Genomic DNA, 22,179 nt, shown 5'->3' on the forward strand with positions numbered 1-22,179 from the left:
CTCAGGTGATTTTCCGCCTCAGCCTCCCAAAGTGCTGGGATTATAGGCATGAGCCACCATGCCTGGCCTAATAAAATATTTTTAAATTAAGATATGTACATTTTTTTTTAGATATAATGTGAATGTACACTTAACAGACTACAATATAGTGTAGAAGTAACTTTTATATGCACTAGGAAATCAAAAAAATTTGTGTGACTCACTTTATTGAAATATTCACTTTATTGTAGTGGTCTGGAGCTGAACCTGGAATATCTCCAAGGTATGCCTATGCCTGTGCTGTTCAGGGGGTCAAATATGATGGGTCAAGATTTTCTTTGTGAGAATTCCATGGCAACCTGCTAGAACTCTGGAAATATCACCACTAGCTGCAATGCCAGATTCCGGTGAGGATTTCCTGACCCCTGATCTATGTCTGAATAGACACTAAAGATAACAGAAACAGGGCCAGAAGTAGGTATAACAAAGCTGGGCTTGGTCCTTTGCCTGTCCTGTGTGGCCAACATTGCTGGACTCCTGTGTCATCAAGCTTCATAAAAGAAACTCATACAAAGCAGAGCTGTTTTAATTATTTTCAGGCTGACATTTGAAAAAGTGTTAAGAAGCTATCTGTTCTATGTTCTATGTGTTCAGATGTTTCTGGAAAATGTTTGCACCGTGATTTTTAATTTTCTTTAACAATCAGAGTTTTCACTTACTAGCTAATACAAAAATAAGGAAAAGAGATATACTTTATAGAATTTTGTATACCAAATAATATCCTTTGTATAAGAAAAGGAAAATAATACCAATTTTCAGTACCATTAGTTAGCACTAGATCCCCTCCAGCTGGAGAAACAAATAATTCTTTTAAATGTCTTTATAACTTAAGGCTTCAATAACAACTCATAAATAGGTGAAAGTTTGCTATTTATTTAATCTTGGAAGAACACTGGAAGAACAAGGCAGGGAATGTAGGCAGTGTAGAAGAACAGAGCTGGCCACATGTGGCGTTAGCAGCTGCAGGGAAAACTGGCTGAGGCTAAGGTTACATATTTCTGTTCAGTAAGGGTATCCATGGTGATAACTCTCATGATGACGGTAATCATCCTGGTAACCATCCTGGTATCCTTGGTGGTAACTATGGTAACCGTAGCCTGCATACTCATCTTCCGGGCAGCGCATCCCCAGTGACTGCTGAATGGCCATTTCCTGTCTCCGAAGTTGCATTGAATCAATTAAATCGTACACAATCACCATGGACCACATTGGGGAAGGATACCAGGACTTGACATTTCCGTCTTTTCCGACTAGAAGCATGGAGAAGTACTCCGGGCTCACTTGAAAATAGTTACGTATGTCTTTCACCAGATGGGCTGGTATGTCTTCTCGCTCAACAACAGAGCTCCCTAGAATAACATTAGAATAGTTGTTGTTAGTGGATTAAAGTGTCAGAGTTCATGAAAACTGATCAAAGTCAGAGGAAATCACTGTGAGAATAGAGAGGACCCATGATCCTGTTTTCTTTAGCTCAAAATCCCATTAAAGAAGTTTGCTGGGGTTTTTTCTACTGGAAACTAAGTGTCCCTGCTGTTCTACAACATTATTCGTATCAACCTTTGGGGCACATGATATGTCTTTTGTAGGAACATTATAACATATAAAGCCAGTCCCTTAATTTAATCCTAGCAAGACCAACTTCTTTAAAATTTGTCACTAACAAAGATTATATAGTTAATACTTCAAAGCTGATTTCCAATTAGCTTAGTTATGTCTTTGTAATTATAGTTTTCCTTTGGACACTTATCTTTATAACAAAAAGCTTGTTTGTCAAAAGTGAAAAATACCAATTATGTTAAGATCTGGATAAATGTATTTGAACTATTGTGATTAGTGAAAAGAAGAAAGGGGGAGGAGAAAAGGAGCTGATACTTTCTGGGGATCTGCTCTCTCCAGCACTCTGCCAGGTATTTTACACGCATTATCTCATTTAAAGAGACTGATCTTGGAAGGAAGGACTGGGTTTGCCCTCTGAAACCTTCAGTCAGTAGTCATTTTCTTTTAGCTTCTCTGAGCCTTTTAGCATGTGTCCTTATCTGTTGAAAGGTAATTCATGAGATATGACCTATCTGCTTCATAAAACTATTGTGAGAACTAAATGAGGTAACATAGAGGAAAGTCCTTTGTAAACCATAAATCCCTATACAGAGAAAAAAGCATTATTTTAGTTAAGAAAATGGATATTTTTCTGTTACTTTGAATTATTTTATATTAAAAACAATTAGTCCTCACACTACATCCCCCCTTCCTACACCTACACACACACACACACACACACACACACACGCACACGGTGGGGGGAAGATGCAATGAACTGTATTCATCTTAAAGGCACACCCACTGCTTGCATACAGCTTCACATAATTTAACTGAACCAAACACTAGCTTACACTGTTTGAAGACAACAACACATTACCATTAATAGGAAACAGTTCTAACACTCCTCCGACTTCATCTCCGAGGCCTAAAAGCTTCAGAATGGTTATATGGCGCAGACCTGAGAGAAAAAAAATAAGAAAACCATAGAATTAGAGGAAAGAATTCTAGGTCATCTTTTACTTCAAAGGCCTAATATCTGACAGTTAAAAATCTTTTAAATTTAAAAAGAATATAGAACATAACCTGATTAAGTAGAATAATCTATTTTTAAAATTTTCCATAAGAAAATAAATGCTTTTAAAACCTTGAAAAAGACAGATTGCAGATTTTAGTAGTAACAACAAAGTCAGATTTTTCTGGTAAATGGAAATAGAATAATTTTGCTCTTACACTGTGATTCTCACTCTACTAAATAACAGAAAACAAAAACAAACAAAAAAAAAGCCCTTAGAACCTTAAAATATCTGAGATAATCTAAGCTGATTCATGCTCTGTAAAAAGTCAAGCCTGAATTAATAACAGCTGTTATGGGTAACGTGACTTTCAGAGAAAATACTGCAGACCCCATCCACTGTGATGGTTAAAGAAATAGTTTTGCTTCTTCACACAAAAGTTTGTTGGCTTGAAGGGCAATTTCTTATCTCTTATTTAGAGGATTCAGAGGGGAAACACTTCAGTTTGCCTTCACATCCTCGGCTAAAGTTTCAGGAGAGGAGGGAAGGTCACGCCTTGGTAGCTTGTTGGAATTCTTTTGAAGATGAGGAACACATGAAGGGATTCAGGAGCAGGAAGAGGAGGCCAAAGGGCCTGTCAAGTCATCATGTCAAGATTTCATGGTTTTAGATAAAATCCCAGCCTAGTCATTGTAATATCTTGGAATAAATAATAAAATTATTGATGCTGTTGATTGTTTAGGGGAGAAAACTGAATACTGCCATGGGAGGGTTCTTTTAAGGAGAAGCTAAAATCAAGGCAAAACGCTATTCCAAAAAAATTTTTGTCACCATTACTCTTTTCCCAGAGAAGTGAAGCACGCTGTTCTAAATATTGGTGAGTCATGTTTTCAAAAGGGAGGATCATGAATTTATTCCTGGAAAACATGCCTTGTTCACATTTTTTGCATATTACAAAAGGCCTTTCTTTCACTAATGGGACATAAGCTCTGTGTGTAGAGATTAAACATAAAGCAACACATGATAGCTGCTGCAAAGGTATCTTTAGAAAATTAACAAACCAGGATTTTATTTATATTCTTATTGTGAAGGATCCTTAACATCTCTAGGAACTTCTATCTTAACTAGCACCAATGGTGGCTATATATAATTTAAGATAATTTAAAATATGCTTAATTTGATGTTGGCACAATCAAATCTATGTTGACATAAAGTCTTAAATTATTAACATTGATAATAAGAGTATAAATAAAAATTCATGAATTTCCCATTGTTTTTGCCATTATGAGCTTGTTTTCTGCCTTCTTTTTAGTTATTTCATTTCTTAAAATTGAAATATACTTACAATTTACATGTGCTGAGTCATAACAAGGACCCAGGCTCTATTAGTGCCTTATAAAACTTACATGCTCCCCTTTTTAAAAAAATCAAATACAATTTCATAACTAATAGATTATTCTTCCGAATAGACGTATCAAAATAATGCTGATTCACATATGTTCTAATTATAAATCTTTTAATCTGTAGCCCTTAACTGCTACTTCTCCCCACCTTAATCCAGTGAATCTCTCAAAATTCTCCCTCTGCAGAGGCATATCTCATGTAAGATTTCAGTTGTGGGCCGGGCGCGGTGGCTCACGCCTGTAATCCTAGCACTCTGGGAGGCCGAGGTGGGTGGATCGCTCGAGCTCAGGAGTTCGAGACCAGCTCTGAGCAAGAGCGAGACCCCGTCTCTACTAAAAATAGAAAGAAATTATATGGACAACTAAAATATATATATAGAAAAAATTAGCCGGGCATGGTGGTACATGCCTGTAGTCCCAGCTACTCGGGAGGCTGAGGCAGTAGGATCGGCTTGAGCCCAGGAGTTTGAGGTTGCTGTGAGCTAGGCTGACACCACGGCACTCACTCTAGCCCGGGCAACAGAGTGAGACTCTGTCTCAAAAAAAAAAAAAAAGATTTCGGTTGTGACTTCTACTTTCGAAATTTGAAAGTGTCATCATCTCCATTGTGCTTAGTCATAATTCTATTTAATTTATTGTCTATATATCCATATTCAAAATGATATTAGCTCTTTCAGGCCACTAGAATAATAATGTTTGGCAAATAAAGTATATGTTAGTTTTCAAAATACTGAGAAATTCACTACAAAAAAATAGAAAGTAAACTCTGTTTCTCCTTGACATGCTTGTCTTAAAAATAAGGTTCTATTTAACAGATCTTTCTGTCTTCCTAGTGCTCAGTTTTGGATCAAAATCCTTTTTAAGGGAAGGACAATATGGTATAATTTGCTTCAATTAATACATTAATTCCCAAAGCCATTCCTATTTTACAAAAGGTATTTAATCTATGGAGAAGTACCCAATCATGGTACCTAAGTAGATACACAAGTATTACCTGCGTAAATGATGATACCTAAACTAAGTGTTATGATCTTGAGACAAAATTTTAAAAAAATGAACTGGAAAAATAATAAAGATCATTAAAAGTAAAGCAGCAGATATTATCAAACACTTGAGTGAAGAACCAGAGAGGGGAGAATATTGGGGGGAAAAAAGGATCCACAGTTTTCTAAAGCTCCAGTATGAAAGCAACTTTATACTCAGCATAATAGAGTATGTGTCTGGGAACCTATGGGGAGTATTCGGATGATCTAAGCTTCTATGTTCTATTTTAGAATTGACCAGGAGGAGAGTGGTATGGGAAAGCAGTAATGAGGTGGCTTCCCACTCACCAAAATTGCATGCCTGACCACTGAGGGCAGAGAGCTGCTGTGAATAGGCCCAGTCTTCATCGTTAGGAGCAGAGATCACCAGCAACCGCCTCCTCCATCGGAACCTGGAAAAGAAGCAGAAGGCTGCCATTACTGCTTCAAACAATAGAGGCCAGTGTAAGAAGGCAGAGTAACTTTGGCTGTCAGTTTTTTCTGTGCCCAGAATAAAAAACACTGACCCTTATTGTCCCATAGCTTCTCAAAGCCATTAAATTGCATTACCACATTCTTGCACCATATCAGTCGTATCTTCATCGTCTTTCTACTTAGGCATTTGCATAGTGTGTCAGGCATGAGTCTGTGGTCACCAGATCTGATGAGGTCACTTGGGGAGAGGCAAAGCTCTCAGATTTAACAAAAGCTGGCTAAAATTGTATGTTAAACTGTGGCAACAGAAATAGGGAAGGAACTCAGACAAGAACTAAAGAAAACTGGGCCTAGTAAAGTTCTTGCTATGGTTTGGAGGGGGTTAAGAAATGAATATATGCACAGGAAGTGAGTAGAAAAAGAGGACTGAATTTTAAGTAGGTAACAATGACAAGAAGAAAGAACATGGGAGAATGGCTCAAAGGATCAAAGAAAAACAAAAGCTTTCTAGAAAAACAAAACCCTATGTCCTTCCTCAGTAGCCAGTGGTTCTTCCAGAGGCAAATGCAAGTTCTAAAATTTACCCTATTATTATTAATAAGAACCAACAATAAGTGGAATGATTCTAAACCTAGAACCATAGGACTTTACAATATATAGTAAACTTGGTTTCTGCTCTTACAGTTCCAATGCAGTAGGGTAGTAGAAAGAGCTTTTGTCTTGTAGCTGGGAAACTTGAGCTCCAGTTTCATCACTGCTACTTTTTAGGTGTCTTTGAGCATGTAACTCAATTAACCAAAGTTGTAGTTTTTCTTTAGAACCAAAAATAGCAGTATCTTCTTCAAAGGGGTATTACAAGAATTAAACCTTAAAACTTATCGATGTGAGTTATCCATGTGATGACATGGATATAGAAGATTATGTCTTAATCTGCAGGCTTCCGGACTTTGTCCGTTAACAGACCATAGGGACAGTATCCATCACAGTGCCACATGATAACCTATTTATCCTTATATGTGTGTATCACTTTATGGCTCTCTTTCACCGGCACAAAACTATTCCTCATTAGAGCTCAGTGAAAGCACAGCTTATTTTCCCCATTTAACAGATAACAAAATGAGGCTTAGAGAAGTGAATAACTTGCTCAACTAGTAAATTTAAGAGATAGCACCAAAATACAGACTTCTCTGACTCCTAATTTAGTGGTTTCCCTAAGCTACGACCCTCAGAAATGCTGACACTTGGACGGTGCTGTCAGTGTCCTGAAGAGGGTATGAATGAGAAAGCGTATGCATCCAAACAGCAACTGTCTGGAGTTGTTGTCTCAAGTTCCATCTTCACTGGTGTTTTGTTTTCTGCCTTCAGAGCAGGCAACCACAGGGTGTGAGCACGCTCACTGAGCTGGCAGCCAGTTGATTTTATTCATGGCTTCTCTCCCTGTGCCCCTTCTAGCCTCAAGAGTGAACATGAGAGTTTTCAACCCTCAAGAAAATGGCCTCTTGGGGGAATAGTGGTTTGGGTGAATGAGAGAAAATGATAGTCTGATGAAATACAACCTCTGAATGGATGCCTGTCACAGGGCTCGCCAAGAATTGCTTGCTGTGACATTACATTCACTTCCTCTGCTTGTTTTTCTTTAAAGGGAAAGAAAAACTAAAATCTCCACTGAGGATAGAGGGATGAATGTGTTTGGCACAGAGGAGCGAGGAGTGTCTGAGACTGTCCGAGGTTTCTTGGGAAAGGGAACAGTGACTGCTGTTGGGTCCCAAACACGGTCTCCTGTACTTCCCCTGCTTCCTTAGGAGGCATGCCAGACCCGCACTGGCCCCCCCGGCCAAGATCCAGCCCAGGCCAGCCCTCCTGGCCTCATGCGGAGATGTAGGGTGTCCTGGAGGGAGTTATTTTGGGTGAGGTGTATTTTGGCTTGTTTACCTGTGTGTACCACTGAATGCAGTCGTGATTGGAGAAGGATGGGATCTGAGACTCCCTGTCCCAGACACAAGTGAAAGAAGGTCATTTCCCCTAAGTAATGATTCATCTTCCCACAGACCTTCACATTAAGAGACAAGGCCTCAGCTCACCACACTGAAGGAAATAACTTCCAAAGGACCTAACAAGAGTTGTGAATCTGACCCAGATCCTTATTTTGGACAAATTGCTTTTCTGTCATTTTAGTTTCTCAGTAAATAAAAACCCTACAAGCTATGCATGTGTTTGCTTCTCTTAACTGGCATTCCCAAATTAGTATGCATTTGCCCACTCTTCGGGGCTTGCTAAGGGAAAGGTAATTATACACTGAACCAAATGAGTGTCACTGAAGACCAGACTGGCTTCAGGGTCTGGTCAGCTAAAACCAGGCTGTACAGACCCACCAACAACTCAGAAAATTTGAAGGAAAATTCCCAATTGAATACAGGTTTATTCATAGAACTGCTTTTGGGGTTTTGTTTGTTTGTTTGTTTGTTTTCCATTTCTCTTTGCTTGGGTTTCAATTCTGAAGTGTTTACTAAAACTTTTTCTCTCATCTCTCCCCTGATGTCAAAGTTCTGTAATAGGACCTGAAAAACTGATTCTAATACTATTAACAGCTAGTGTTTGTTGATTACTTACTTTCTTCTAGGTCCTGGACCATCATTACGTTTAATATTGAATTTACCCTTCACAACAACCTTAAAAATAGATACACTTCTTATTCCCATTTTGCAAACGAGAAAACTTAAGCCCGGAGTGATTAAGTAATTAGCCCAAAATCACACAGTTAGTAAGTGGAGAAATCTGGAATGAAACTCAGGGCTGTCTTGCTCATGTCTTTAAGTAATATACTATTCCACTTTACTTCTTAAGATCAATGATAATTATCAGCAGAATGATTTCATGAGTTGTGACCACAAGTCAGGCACAGCAATGGGACATCCAAATTGTCATCATGTAACACTTTGAATGCTCTTGAAATAGTAATGAATATAAGAGCCCTTAAAACTCTTGTAGTCAATGAAAAATACATTACCTATCTTAGGATTCTATGTAGTTCAAAAGACTTTAGATGCAAAAAACTTGTACATTTCTTAAGCATCAAAGAAATGACAAATTTAAAGCAGTGATCACCCATATAAGTTTCACAAGCCTTCGTGAGTGAACAAAATTGAGATAATATCAGCTTTCCTTTTTAAATTTTGAAACCCATGACATAGTGATTATAAAAAAAATTCTGCCTGGGGATGGTGAAAAGAATTCAGATATCTATAACTGCAGGTCTTACAACTAGCCCAAATCTCTGGTTTTAAGTAACATCAATGAACTGGATGATGACACTCTGCCTTATAGGGTGGGCAACTTGAGTTTACTGGGATGGGTCAGTAGTTATGCATCTTTTAGTCCTTAAATATTTAAAATTAAGAAGAAAAAGTTTCCAAAGAATTAAAATCATAGTAATAATATGTATAATAAATGTTCTGTTTTTTATATACATAATTTATGTTATTGTGAAACTTAAGATAATTTGGCCTAATAAAATGACAACTTGGAAACTCCAAATCAGAATGTGAAATTGAGTAATTGGTTTGGCCACGTGGTTTAAGTTAGAATCTAAGTGTATGCTGTTTTGGGAACATCTAAGAGAACATTAGATTCACTGTATTTGTAAGATTGACTTATTAAACTTACAGATCATTTAAGTACTTATAAAGGTTTTGTTTACGCCAAATAATTGAAAGAAATATATTAAATGTATAATGGCTATGTGAAATGATGCAGTTGTTTAATTACTGGGTTTGTAAGCAAGATCTAACATTATTCAAAGCCCTCTTAAAAGTGATGGCCACAATTTGCTAGGTTATAAATAGAAAAATAAAACTGGTAAGCCTAAATTAAAAGTTTAAGAGAGAACTGAGGGCTTGGATTTATAATATGAATATATTTAACACTAATTATTAAAATCAAAAGTAAACTTCTAAAGAATCTTTTCCACCTTAAAAAGAAAACAGAAAAACTCCTCAAGAGCGGCAAAAAAGCTGCTCAAAGACAAAGAGCCATCTGCCCAGTGAAGTTCAGAGCTCTTTCCCAGTGGAGAGCTGAGTTGTGTTTTAAGTCCTTACAAAGGCATGGACCCTCCATTTCCATTTTGATACTTGCACTGCACTGAGAATTTGGATAAAAGGAGAGTCTTGGGTTCCTTTCAGCTCTGAAATCCTGTGGTTTTAGGAGTATCTTCCTTTGCTTCAAAGTCTCGGTCTCTAGGTCCAGAACTAAAAATAATTCACATTATATTTTCCAAAGGAACATAAGAAGGTAGACTTTGGGAGTCCAATTGTCTTCAAGCACTGACTCCTAGAATTGACATTAGCTGAGTGGTAAGAGAAAGTTACTTAATCTCCATTCTCAGTTGTCTCTTCTGCAGCATGACAGTAGTCACAATTTTTAGATAATGGGATAGTTGTAGGGATTAAACTAGGGAGTGAGGGTGACGTGCTTGGTATAGAGATGAGCACATAAAAAGTGATCACAGCAACTCTAGGATGGAAGTTATCATTGTTATCATTATCTTCATTTTATGGGTGAGAGATTTTTAAGGCATCTTAATTGAGAAGCATAGAGTCAACATAGCTGGTAAGCTGCAGACCCCAAACTGGGATGAACGAAAAGTCCTTTGCTCTTTATATACCATGATGTTATATCCTAGAAGACTCAAGCTTCCTGAATCTATGGGAATTCATGTTATCCACTAACTAATCATTTAATATAATTCTTGATGCTCTGACTCACATATGGAGAATGTGCTTTAAGAGACATGAGTAAAGATTCTGCCTCAGTGATACACATTTAAGGCTGATCCTCCATTTCTGAAGCCCTCGGCCACCCTGTACAGTTGGGGTGGTGTTTATACTGAGGCCTCTGGGAATTTGTTGTGTATGGATTTCTGCAGCCTTGCACCTCCTAGGGCCCCAAAGTTCCCGTAGAATTTTCTTCCAACATTGGGGGAGGGATGGAGAAGGCAAGAATGTGAATTGATTTATTTTTTTATACTCTTCTCTGGGTATGCTTCTCTTGCCTGGCGCTAGGGTTGCTGTAGGGTAGCCTGCACTCCCCAGAGAACTGGGAAACTGCATCAAGAGGCTTCCTCCTTTTGAGGTCTTAGTGGGGATTTTGTCGTTTTCTGCAGAGCTGGAAAGAAACAGAAAATCCAGCACAATGTGCCAAATCCTGTTTGGAACCAGAAGGTGCCTAATAAATAAATATGTAAAATCAAAATGCTACATACGGAGCTCTCCAAATTCACTGACTGAATAAATTAACCTTCTGGGAAGGTCAGAAGGCTATTTCCTACACCAGAAAAGAAACAGAAAAGAGAGAAAAGACTTATCCAAAGCAACCAAATCAACATTCACACTTGGAGCTGAACCCAGCAAGCCTTGTGACCAGAGCCAGTTCCAACAGGAGAAGTCTAAGCCCAGTGCCCAGAGTGCTGTGAGATGGACAAGACCTCTCTCCAGGGAGGATTACTCTCTGTAAACACATACACGGCTCCGTGTTTCTTTGGCATTTTCATTAGCTCACTCAGAACAAATTTGTGCCTGCCTCTTTAGAAACTCCAAAGGTAATGTACCTGGATAAGAAGTTCTCCAGGGACTGCTTCTTGTCCTCCTTGCAAACAATGCCCTCCTTCTTCTGTTTTTCCATGTCTTTGATTCGGGACTGGAAAGTATCGATCAGATCGAACACAGACTTCATTGCTATAGGCACCTCGTAGTATTGCTGTTTAAGAAAGAAGAAAATGCACATAATGTATAACTATATTTCTTCCCTCTGTTCAGAAGATAGAGAATCTGAGAGAATCCAAGGAATCTCTGGAGAAATCTTTGAAGTCAGAGCCTGGGCGGAGCTCATTGATTTATAAATGCTGTCCTGCAATATTACCCTCTGCTGATGTTTTGAGGTTCAGAATCTATGAAACAATTGCCATTTTTACAAGGACTTCTTCTTAATTGCACTGTTTTTATTGGAAAGGGTCCATGCCTTCCTTACCATACAAATCATATGTTCATTTCCCTACCCTTGGGACTAAGCCATTTCCTGTTCACTACACACCTGAAGAAGTGAGAAACACTGTACCTAACACACGAAACAAATGGAATGACATGTCACAGTATGTGACCTGAGCAATAAGGGTTGTTTTCTACCAAGGCCTGTTCTGTAGTCCCAGGGATTGTTTTGATGAGTAAGCATCTTTTAAAATTAACTCACATTTGCTTAAGTATTCTCAGAAACAAGTTGGGATCCAACTTAAAGACAATGAAATTCCTGAATCATAGCTATCTGGACTTAAGAAAGCAGCCTGAGATGGATGTGGGTGCTGGCCGAGCATAACCAGCCTAAGCTAAAGAGCAGTCTGGACCTCTGCCCACGTGGTAATTCAGGATATCACAGCTGGCAGGGAGCTTAGACATAATCTAGCACCACCTCTCCTGTTAAAGACGGGGTGACATGTGTGCAGAATGACTTAATGAAGTAATCTCTGCCCAGATCTAGCCTGTAGGAGAATGACCTCCAACACTAACTGGGTGAACTTGGGCTAGTTACTTAACCATTCTGGGCCTCTATTTTCCACTCTGTGAAACAAAAATAATACTAGGATTTATCTCAGAAGTTTGGGATAAGGATTGCAAAGGGTTGAGCAGAGTGCCCGGCATAAGGAAGGCATTCAATAAAGCAGCTAATTTTGTTCTTATTAACATATGACTACATGGCACAGTTTCTCATGGCTCAGAACCTTTGTGCCTAAGTACAGGAAGAAAGTAGGTGTAAAACCCTACAGTCTTGTCCATGTTGATCAGGAGGTAAACTTTCAGACCCTTCCAAAAAAGGCCTATGTTAAATGTGGGTTTTTGTCTGAAGGCAGAGACTGCTCTTCACCTTTTATCCTCAGGACCTGGCACATCATAGCTATTTAACGAGTGTCTTATGAACGCACATCATTGACATTAGACAAAAATTTCGTCTGAGTCAAGTAGCTATGCCATGGGAGGTCACTCCAACTCAGTCTTTTAGAGAGACCACATTTCTGGGTGCAAATTCATAGGGCAACATGGAATATTTGGGCCATCTCAAAACCTTCCCATTTATTAAATAACTTATGCTTACTCATACTTCTAATGGACTCATTGACCAAAAAATATCAGATTTTCTATTCACAGGAGTGGCACTACATCATCCAAAACAAGAACCTGTACCTTGACTCTCAGATCCACATCTGTCAGCACCATGAAGAAGTCATTGTAGGTCATCCCATACTCTTTCCTCAGCTCGCTGATGAGATGCTGGTCTACCAAATCTTCATCATCCACCACTCGCATGGGTTTCTCGTTATCTTGAGGCAAATAAAATGTGAATAAATATGGGTGTGGCAGGACAGATACCATTGGGAAGTGAATGAATGGAAGCTCTGGGCCTCCATCCTCATCTAATCACACCAGCCTTCATTAGTTTGATATGTTCGATTCACATCAGGTTTGAACAAAAGTTCAGAGTAAATTAATAAATGCAGAAACAAACCAATGAACAAATGAGTTTTGAAAGCCATTTTTCTGAAGATGACCAGGACCTTGCCTCTGCCCACCCTGTTCATGGTGAATCAGAAGGAGCAAAGTGAGAGTGGAGGCTGCTGTGTCATCCCTGGAAGAAGACCGACTTCCAACTCACCCAGAGAATGAGTCTCCACCCTAACTCACCAGGGAACCAGGCCCAGACGCTTTTGTTGTTTCATTTCCATTAAACATAATTCTGGGTCTGAAACCTGTGTCTGTTCTTCCTTTTAGTATAGAATTAACTTTGGAACTCAGTAAACATGTCATATCTTTAGAGAAAAATAGAAAGTCTATGTTCAAGACTAGTCACAGGCTCATCTGGAGTCCAAAAGAAGTCCAACTCTTCATAAGACAAATTTTGTAAGTGAATATAATTTCAAGCAAATGTGACTATTTATGAAAGTTTTTAATCATTATGTATTTTTTAAATCATCAAACCCTCAAAATAAATCCTTATAATTCAGAATGGTTCCTGAAGGTATCACTGGGTTAATGGGAAGCATGAAAATCAAGATAACTGTGGCTTTATGTGGCAACTCGTATGTCTGAAAATTTTGTTTCCAAGGACAGGGCATCTCTATTTACTTCTTCCCTCCCAAACAGGTTACAGTATTTCTTTCAACACTACCTAATTTTTTATTTGCAAAATAATCCCCTACACTAAAAACAAAAAACAAATGTGAATAAGTTAAACTTAGCAAATATGTGATAATAGGAATATTAGCAAAGAGAGTCTATCAGTTACCACCACCATCACTATGCAATGAATAATTCTATACTACAATATACTACGGTAGAAATCACCACAATTTTGCAGATAAGAGGTTAAGACTTGAGTAACCATTGTGCTTGATAAAAAGGTGACAGTTACGCTTTTAACTATTACTTTGGTCTATTTGATTAGGATTGTTGAAGGTATATAAATAAGGAGCTTGATTTCTCCAAAGCAAATGAAAATGAGAGGGGAAAGAACCTGTTTTCCTTCCCAAAGTCATGACAGTGCTTCATGGAGGTGGCTCAAAGACATGGAGCTGAGAGCCTACATGACAACCAAGTACTGTCTGCAAAATGAAAAATGATATTCCTCATACATATAAACTATTTTTTCAAATGTACATTTTTCATTGTCATTACCAAATGTAAATTAATTTAAAATAATTTTTAGATTCATGTATTTTTCTAATATATCTTATTGAGTATAAAAAGCAAGTTTCAGAATAAAATGTATAATGTAGTCATTTTTGGTTAAAAGGAAATAAAGCAAAAGAAAATTTATCCATCCATATGGGAACACACCTAAGAAAAGGTCCATAGGAAAAAGTGAGGTAGAAACTTTTGCCATTTACTCTGCATGTCTATATTATTCAAATTTTAACAAAAAATATATTATTCTTTGTTACTAGTCATAATAGTAATAAGGAAAATCATTAAAACTGATTTTTAAATATGTCCTTAACAATTAATGTTCTGATTCCAAGAATTTACAAACCAGATTTTATCATGCACTTAGTAATTACAATTGTTGATTTCCAACGTACATTTATTTTTGTTTTTGTTCAATGAAATATTTATAATATTACTGGTGTCCTGAGTTGATTTGTGCTGGGTGCTAAATTCAGAGATCAATAACTTGGACAGAGTTCAACTTCCAAATTACAACAAAAATTAGACCATTAGCAGCAACCTAACAAATAAAGTCACAAAAACCATTGAGTGGCTGAGATAGAGGGAAGTTGGAGCTTACAGTAGATTTGAAAAATGGCACCAATTCTCCACCCCGCCCTAAAATTACATCCTTTGCCTAGTAACTGTAGCTCTCTCTTATGGTGAATGAGCAGTCCTGTATCTTAATTCTGAGCTCACCTATAGGACTTGCTTTGGCCAACGGAATATTAGTGCACGTGACACAATCAGAGGCTAGAAATGGGCCTATATGTTTGAGATTGTTCTTGCCTCTGCCATGGCCATGAGAACATGTCTACACTAGCCTGCTAGAGCTTCTTCACTCAAGCCAAGTTACCCTGTTCTCATCCAAACCAAGGCTATCCCAGATCAGCTGACAGCCTGTTGACCCTAAACATGTGTGCAAGCCCAGCCAAGATCAGCAGAACCTCCTACCCAACCTGTAGCTGACTACAGATGCATGAGCAAACCTAACCAGGCCAGATCGGCTGAACCCTGCAGACTTGTCACTAAATGACTGTTTACTGTTTTATGCCACAGAGGTTTGTGGATTTTTGCTACATAGCCTTATTGTGCCAATATATAACTGGATACAGATATTATCTGGCCCAACCCAACCAATTACTGGGGATGAAACTAAGGAACTGTAGTGGACACTGTGGTATGCTGTCCCAATCCTAGCTTCAGAACTAAGGTTTCTGTGAATATTAGCAACTGGATCTCTGTCTGAGAATTGCTTTTCTTAGAGGAGAGCTGCCTTTCCCCAAGTCACACTCCTACCAGGGGCAGGTCACATTTAATGGTTGATGCAGTGAGGAAGGGGATAGATATAAAAGATGACCAAGACTCAGTCCCTGTTGTTGAGTTGTTTGTAGTCAGGGGGAAGATGGACAAGTAATTGGTTGCAATGCAAGGTGATAAGTGTTATTTCAAAAGAATGCAAAAAATGTTATCAGTGCACAAGTGAGGCAAAGACAGGTTGCACAGGTAATTAAGAGTACTCATGTGGACAAGGGCCTGGATAGCATTCCAGGAAGAGGGGGCATGTTTCTAGAAACTAAAAATAATGAACTGGAGCATAACGTATGGAGGAAGAGTTAATAGATAAGTGAATTAAGATAGGCTAAGTCCATGTCATAAATGGCCTTGTATGCTATGATAAAGATGTGGATTTTATACTGTGGGACAGTATTTCTCTGTCTTTAGAGTGCATAGCAATCACCCAGAAAACTTGTTAAAAGTGGACAACCATAAAGGACTAACTGCATGGCAGCTCAAATTCTTCTTTCGTCCAATCTTGCATCCCTCACCCCTGGTCTGTATTGTTTCTGAGCATATACCCCATTAACCTCCTGCATGCAAAACTCAGAGACTCAGAGTCTGTTTCTCAGAGAACCCAGTCTGTCACAGACCCTGAGAAGAGGCATGACTTGCTCAAGTTCACATGGCTGGTTAATAATGGAGTGGTAGAGGATTAGGACTCAGGTAACTCCCATCCAGTACTCTCTCTGCTATACCAAAATGCCTCACCCTCAAGGGTAGAGAGAACCCAGGACTAAGATTGAAGGCAAACTTTGTTCTACTAGTATATGGCAAGAAACCAATTTCATAGTCTAGGTTCTCTTTCAGCCAAAATGTTTTTTGAAATATTTCAACAAAACATTAGAAATGAAACATTTTGTACTCCTAAACTATGGGAATATCTTCATGTTTGTGCTAAGTAGGAGAATTTGTCAAAAAAAAAAAAAAATGACGTCCCTAATTGACACTGGATCCAACAGGGGGGAGGGGCAACTCTACAGCAGGACAGAATCCACTCCGGGCCAAATTCTGAGGAAGGTACATGTGAGGCCAACTCTTGTCTCCTGCTCCTGCCACAGATCTCTGTTGCACTCTGCATTCTGCCTAAAGCAGGGCTAAGTAAACAAGAGGTTCTCTTCAGTCTGGGAAGCAATATAGAGTTGGCAGTTTTCTGTTACATATATCCAAGTTCTGTCTAAGCTCTTAAGTCTTTGTCAAGGGTTGCAAGGCTTAGAAGCAAAAATTCTTTAGGAAATATCCTCTAAACTGTCCACATGGTACTGATTCAACTAAAGTGCTTCTCAGATCCAAGCCCGTTTGGTGAGATTTGGACCGTAGATTACTGAGGAGAAGAATGGCCAGGGAGGGTCAACTCTGTTGCTTGCTGGTAAGAACTGGCCCTAGAATAGGACATTTGCCCAGGTCCTCATCATTAAAAGACCCCAAACCCCAAACATCAGTGGTCAATTCAGACGGTGGTAAATCTCTTCACGAATTTGTCCCTCCGTGACTGACTATGGACAGCAATGACACTGCAGAAACTTCAGCTTCAATTATTACATATTAAACACCAACTGTGTGCCAGACGCTATGTTGAAAGCTTCCATCTGTAACTGCTTCTTCTCTGTGACATCCGTAGATCCTCCTCTTTCAACCCCCTCTTCCCTAAGTTCAGGCCATTCCACCAATATCTGGACTACCTCAGCCTCTCTAATTGCTTCAGAAGTTCCCAGTTTCCCCTAGCAGTTTTTCAAAGTATGACCCACTGTCTACCTTCACCACAGTCACCTGGATTACTTATTAAAATTACACTCCTTGAATCCAGAACAACTGAATCAGAATCACAGATAGTTAGGCCCAGGGATCTGCATTTTAACAAGTTTTCTGGGTGATTGCTATACACTCTAAAGACAGAAAAATACTGTCCCACAGTATAAAATCCACATCTTTATCATAGCATACAAGGCCATTTATGACATGGACTTAGCCTATCTTAATTCACTTATCTATTAACTCTTCCTCCATACGTTATGCTCCAGTTCGTTATTTTTAGTTTCTAGAAACATGCCCCCTCTTCCTGGAATGCTATCCAGGCCCTTGTCCACATGAGTACTCTTAATTACCTGTGCAACCTGTCTTTGCCTCACTTGTGCACTGATAACATTTTTTGCATTCTTTTGAAATAACACTTATCACCTTGCATTGCAACCAATTACTTGTCCATCTTCCCCCTGACTACAAACAACTCAACAACAGGGCCTGAGTCTCGATCATCTTTTATATCCTTTCAGCCTGGTACAGCTCCTGACACACAACAGGCACTCCATAAAGATTTGGTAATCATTAAAACTCTCCCCTAGGAAGGCTATCATATGAAAAAAGAGAGTAGTGAGGGACAGAGTAAATAAGGTGAGGGATTCTGGGACTGTGTAGAAAACCCACAATTGAATCCTCACACTCTCCTTGGAGCTTGTGAGTGCACAAACAGCCAGTCTAATGTAATTTGAGAAAACACATTCATATATATTTTCTAAATTTGGGTTTGCATGAAACACATTTGTAAGGTATTTAAAATATAACTATTTTTTTCAAGAAGTCAGTACAGGCCAAAAGTCTCTTGGCTGTGCTTTAGATAAACTTGGAAGCAGACTCCAGCAAAAGCTGAATTGCTTTTATTTAAAGAATATTCTCACAACTGCTGAGCAGTATATGGTAGATTATTTCAGTTAGGATAACCTTGGCCTCCAGCTCAGGACTTACTTCCTTTTGATTAGAAATAGACAAATTTAAATGATGTTGCAATTTATCTGCTTATTCCTCTTTTACTCTATGACTAAATCGTTTTCCCACTTACCAACTCACTGTGGGATCAGCGACTAGATTGAATTAATAGGTGGGACTAACCTGGCCATTCCTGATCACAAAGCTGCTACTCTCACTTGTTCTCTAGAAAGAGCACCTGGTCCTATCAGTGAAAAATGTGTCCTGCCCAGGTGACATTCTGCCCTACAGACTGACTCCACCAGACCTTAAAAGCTATTTAAAATTTATTTGAAAAATATATTCAGAAATCTTTAGTGTCCTTAGATGGCTTACCAAGTAAAGTTTGATTTCTTTGTCCTGGTATTTGAAATCTAAAATCAGGTGCCAAACTACATTTCTAGCCCTTTCTTCCCCTGCTATTCTACACCCAACCTTCTGCTCTAAATCAAACCTAACTGAAAATCAGAATCACCTGAACAACATTTTTAAAATATAGATTCCTAGACCCCACCCCTAAACTAATAAGTCATTGTCTTGGAGTAGGAAGGGAGTTAGGAGTCTCAATTTTTATTCTAATTTATATAAAGTGCCTATGCATTAAGATGAAAAAGACCACCAACCCACTAGAAAAATGGGCAAAGAAAACAAAAAAAATGAAATACAGATGCTCCTTAAACATTAAAAGTTGTTCAACCATACTCATAAAAAGGGAAATGCAAACCAATGCTACCCTACACTGATGCCATTTTTTATATAACACATTGATCAAAAATATTCAAACGTTTGATTACATACTCTAATTGGAGAGGTTTGGGGAAATAGACACTCTTAAACATTGCTGGTGGAATTGCAAAATGCTACAACTTATATGGAGAGAAATCTGGCAATATCCACCAAAACTAGATACACTTTCTGTTTGGTCCAACAATCCTACTTCTTAGACTTTATTGTAAAGATGTACCAACAATTTCACAATTAATACACTTGTACATCTATCACTCTATGTATGTGTGATGTATGTATAATAACAAAATATTGAAAACAATCCAATTCCATCAATGAAATGTTTAAATAAACTATGGTAGAATCTCACAGTGGGGAATGGGGAAGATCTCTGCATACTCATAAAGAAAGATCTCCATGAAATAATTTAAGTGAAAAAAGCAAGGTATGGAACAGTGCATGTGCATGTGCGTGTGTGTATGTGTGTGTATATATATATATATATATATATATAAAATATGCTACATTTTGTATAAAAGCAGATGAAAATAGGTACTTATATTTATTTGTATTTTCATAAAGAAGCACCTAATGTATAAACAAGGAATTATAAAAACAATTACTTATGGGGACAGGGAGTGTCAGGGTGAAGGGGTCAGGAAGAGTCCAAGATTTCTCTGTGTGTACCTTTTTATATAGCCTTGACTTTGGAATCCAGAATATGTATCATTTCTTTGAAAAATTAAATAAAAACAGAAAAACCTTGATAGAGTCATCACCTATCAAAAAAACGTATTTTTCAAGGCCCCTCCATTAAATAAGCCCACTTTTCAAAAATCTCTGATATTTACAATAGTTTCTCTGATAACTACAATTGGAAGAGCTAATCCTTCCACTATATTCTTCAAACATTTGTTTTGTACATTTGACTTATTAGGCATTTTTCGACTTTGGATCATCAGAGATTGATCTTGACACTGATATGCTTGATGTTGGAGGCAGCGCGGGCAGTGGATAGGACGACTGAGCAAGCTAGGAGACAGGTCCCCTGGCCCCTAGGGCTCACATGATTGATAAGTAAAGACTGAATAAGCAGAAGGGGACACCTGGCCGGTGTATGGAAATCTGACCACTCATTTAGCCTCTCCTCCCAGCTCAGAGTGACAGGATCTAGAGAAGGCAGCTGCCAGGCACTGTCACCACTGATGAAAAAAGGAGTTGGGGGCAAAGGGTCAGTTTTCCAGGGCTGCCCCTGAGGAAAAGCAGCATTTTTGGATTTTTATGGATCCTGATAATTGTGAGGCTTCTCCATAAAGAATCATTCTCTTCAACAGGATCAAAGGCAGAGTATTTTAGGCTGCTATGTATTGTACTATTCTCACTTATAGATGTTATTTTAAAAATTCACCTATGAAGTCCTTACTCAGCTAAACGATGGATTGAAACTTTCTCCTGTTGTCACAGTCCACCTCTGTCGATTTTCTCACCTCTCTTTTTATTTATTTATTACTCTCAAACTCTCCTTCCTTCAAAAGCTATCAAAGAACTTCCTTTGCCCCATAAAATGTCCTGTGTGTTCTGGCCATGACAGCTTGGTGATAAAATACCAGTGTCAAAATATTTTTCATCTCTGTATTTTGCTAAGAAACACGTTTGCTGCGTGTTTCCCCCCCTCTTTTCATTCTGCAATAAAGTGCCACTAGTCAGCAACTTCTTCCCATCTGACAAACTTCGTCTATAATCCATCCACTTAACATACACCCCCAGTATTTCTATCCTCGATTGACATTTTAAATACCACTAACAATGAGGAATGCCTTTACGTGTTAGGCCATTTTAAACTTCATGTATATATACTCTGTGCTGGCAAAACCGGAAGGGCACTGGAATTTGCTCAAGCATAAATAACTTTCTTCAGACAAAAGCCTGAAATCTTAAGCTAAGTCTCTTGGTGTTTGTAGGTCCATCATTGATGTCCAGATACATTTAGCAAGATGGACCAGCTGGTGAGTACAGCCCACACTGTAGTTGGATGTGGGCCTCTACTTTCAAGACCCAGTAAAAGCCTGGAATAGTAAGGAGTGCTTGATTTATTTTTAAGGAAAAGTAAGGCCATTCTGATAGATTTCCAGCTGAAAATCCGTCAAGGCTGGGGTTTGGTTCACTGAGACCATGGCTCATGCCAATTCTTATTTTCCCATGGCTGACTCCCAGTCTTGGCTGAAAGTGCTACAGCCTTTCCCATAAGGGTAACCTGGGACATGACACAAGGAGAAAAAGGCCTTCCAGGAATTAGATGCAAAACAAAATAAAAGCCCCCTCCCCCCTTCAGGTGCAGGCTGTGCTCAGTGAGGCAAATACTCAAGTCATAATACCTGATTTCCAATAAGGCAGAAAAGAAAACCTCAGCCCCTCTACAGTTCATATTCAATCCAGATGTCTAGAAAACAGCAGGACTGTGCTAAAAATTTGCCAAGGCAGTACCAGATGCTCATAATAAGACCATATAGAGGTTGAGGTGGGAGATATAATTACTTTTCCAAACTCTGAAATAAGGAATGCGAATACTTTGTGGAAGAGTTGGTGGGTAACACATTCGACACTGGGAACACCTGGCTGAGGAGGGCTTTCATCACCAGCCAGCACCAGTCTCTGTACTGGCTCGAATACCTACTTCCTCTCTAGACATCTGGAGTATAATTAAGCTCTCTGGCCTCATGCTCCTATTTGAAAATCCAGGAAAGAAATGGCTGAATCCCAGTTAACCAATAAATATGTGGCTTTGTAGTAGTAGTCTCTTGGGCTTCAGTTTTATCACCAGGAGTAGAGATGCAGCCTGACTGGGAAGAGCAGTTGTGAGTGTTTCCATGTCAGCAGTCCATCGTTAGCAGAAAGCAATTTTAAGTATTTTGGAATTATAGGTTCTCTAGTAACAACTATGACAGCTAATTGATCTCCAGATGACTGCCAGATCCCGTAGTGGTGATGACAGTGACCACAATAATAGTGCCTATTACCCAACAAGTATTTGTATACATTATCTTATTTGTATACATTATCTTATTTAATCATGTGAAGCAGCTATGATTATCTTCTAAGATAAGACTTACGGGATAACTTGCCCAAGCTCATATGACAAATAAATTGTGACTCTGGATTTAAATCTGTCTGTTTGCCT

At 38.6% G+C, this 22,179-nt stretch overlaps 1 protein-coding gene across 2 annotated transcripts in view; it reads right to left on the reverse strand.

Annotated features, from left to right (window-relative positions):
- Positions 1 to 901: 901 nt before the first annotated feature.
- Positions 902 to 22,179, reverse strand: part of CCDC80 (coiled-coil domain containing 80) — a 33,647-nt gene continuing 12,369 nt past the window's right edge. For both annotated transcript variants that reach the window (XM_069472612.1, XM_069472613.1), the window contains 5 exons: positions 12,678 to 12,814; positions 11,054 to 11,202; positions 5,326 to 5,429; positions 2,456 to 2,536; positions 902 to 1,388 (listed from right to left, as the gene is read on the reverse strand). In XM_069472612.1, the coding sequence (XP_069328713.1) occupies positions 1,042 to 1,388; positions 2,456 to 2,536; positions 5,326 to 5,429; positions 11,054 to 11,202; positions 12,678 to 12,814 (818 nt within the window). In that variant the 3' untranslated portion in view covers positions 902 to 1,041. The remainder of the gene's footprint in view (positions 1,389 to 2,455; positions 2,537 to 5,325; positions 5,430 to 11,053; positions 11,203 to 12,677; positions 12,815 to 22,179) is intronic.

Source organism: Eulemur rufifrons, chromosome 7 (assembly GCF_041146395.1).
Source record: "Eulemur rufifrons isolate Redbay chromosome 7, OSU_ERuf_1, whole genome shotgun sequence".
In the NCBI taxonomy this organism is placed as follows: domain Eukaryota; kingdom Metazoa; phylum Chordata; class Mammalia; order Primates; family Lemuridae; genus Eulemur; species Eulemur rufifrons.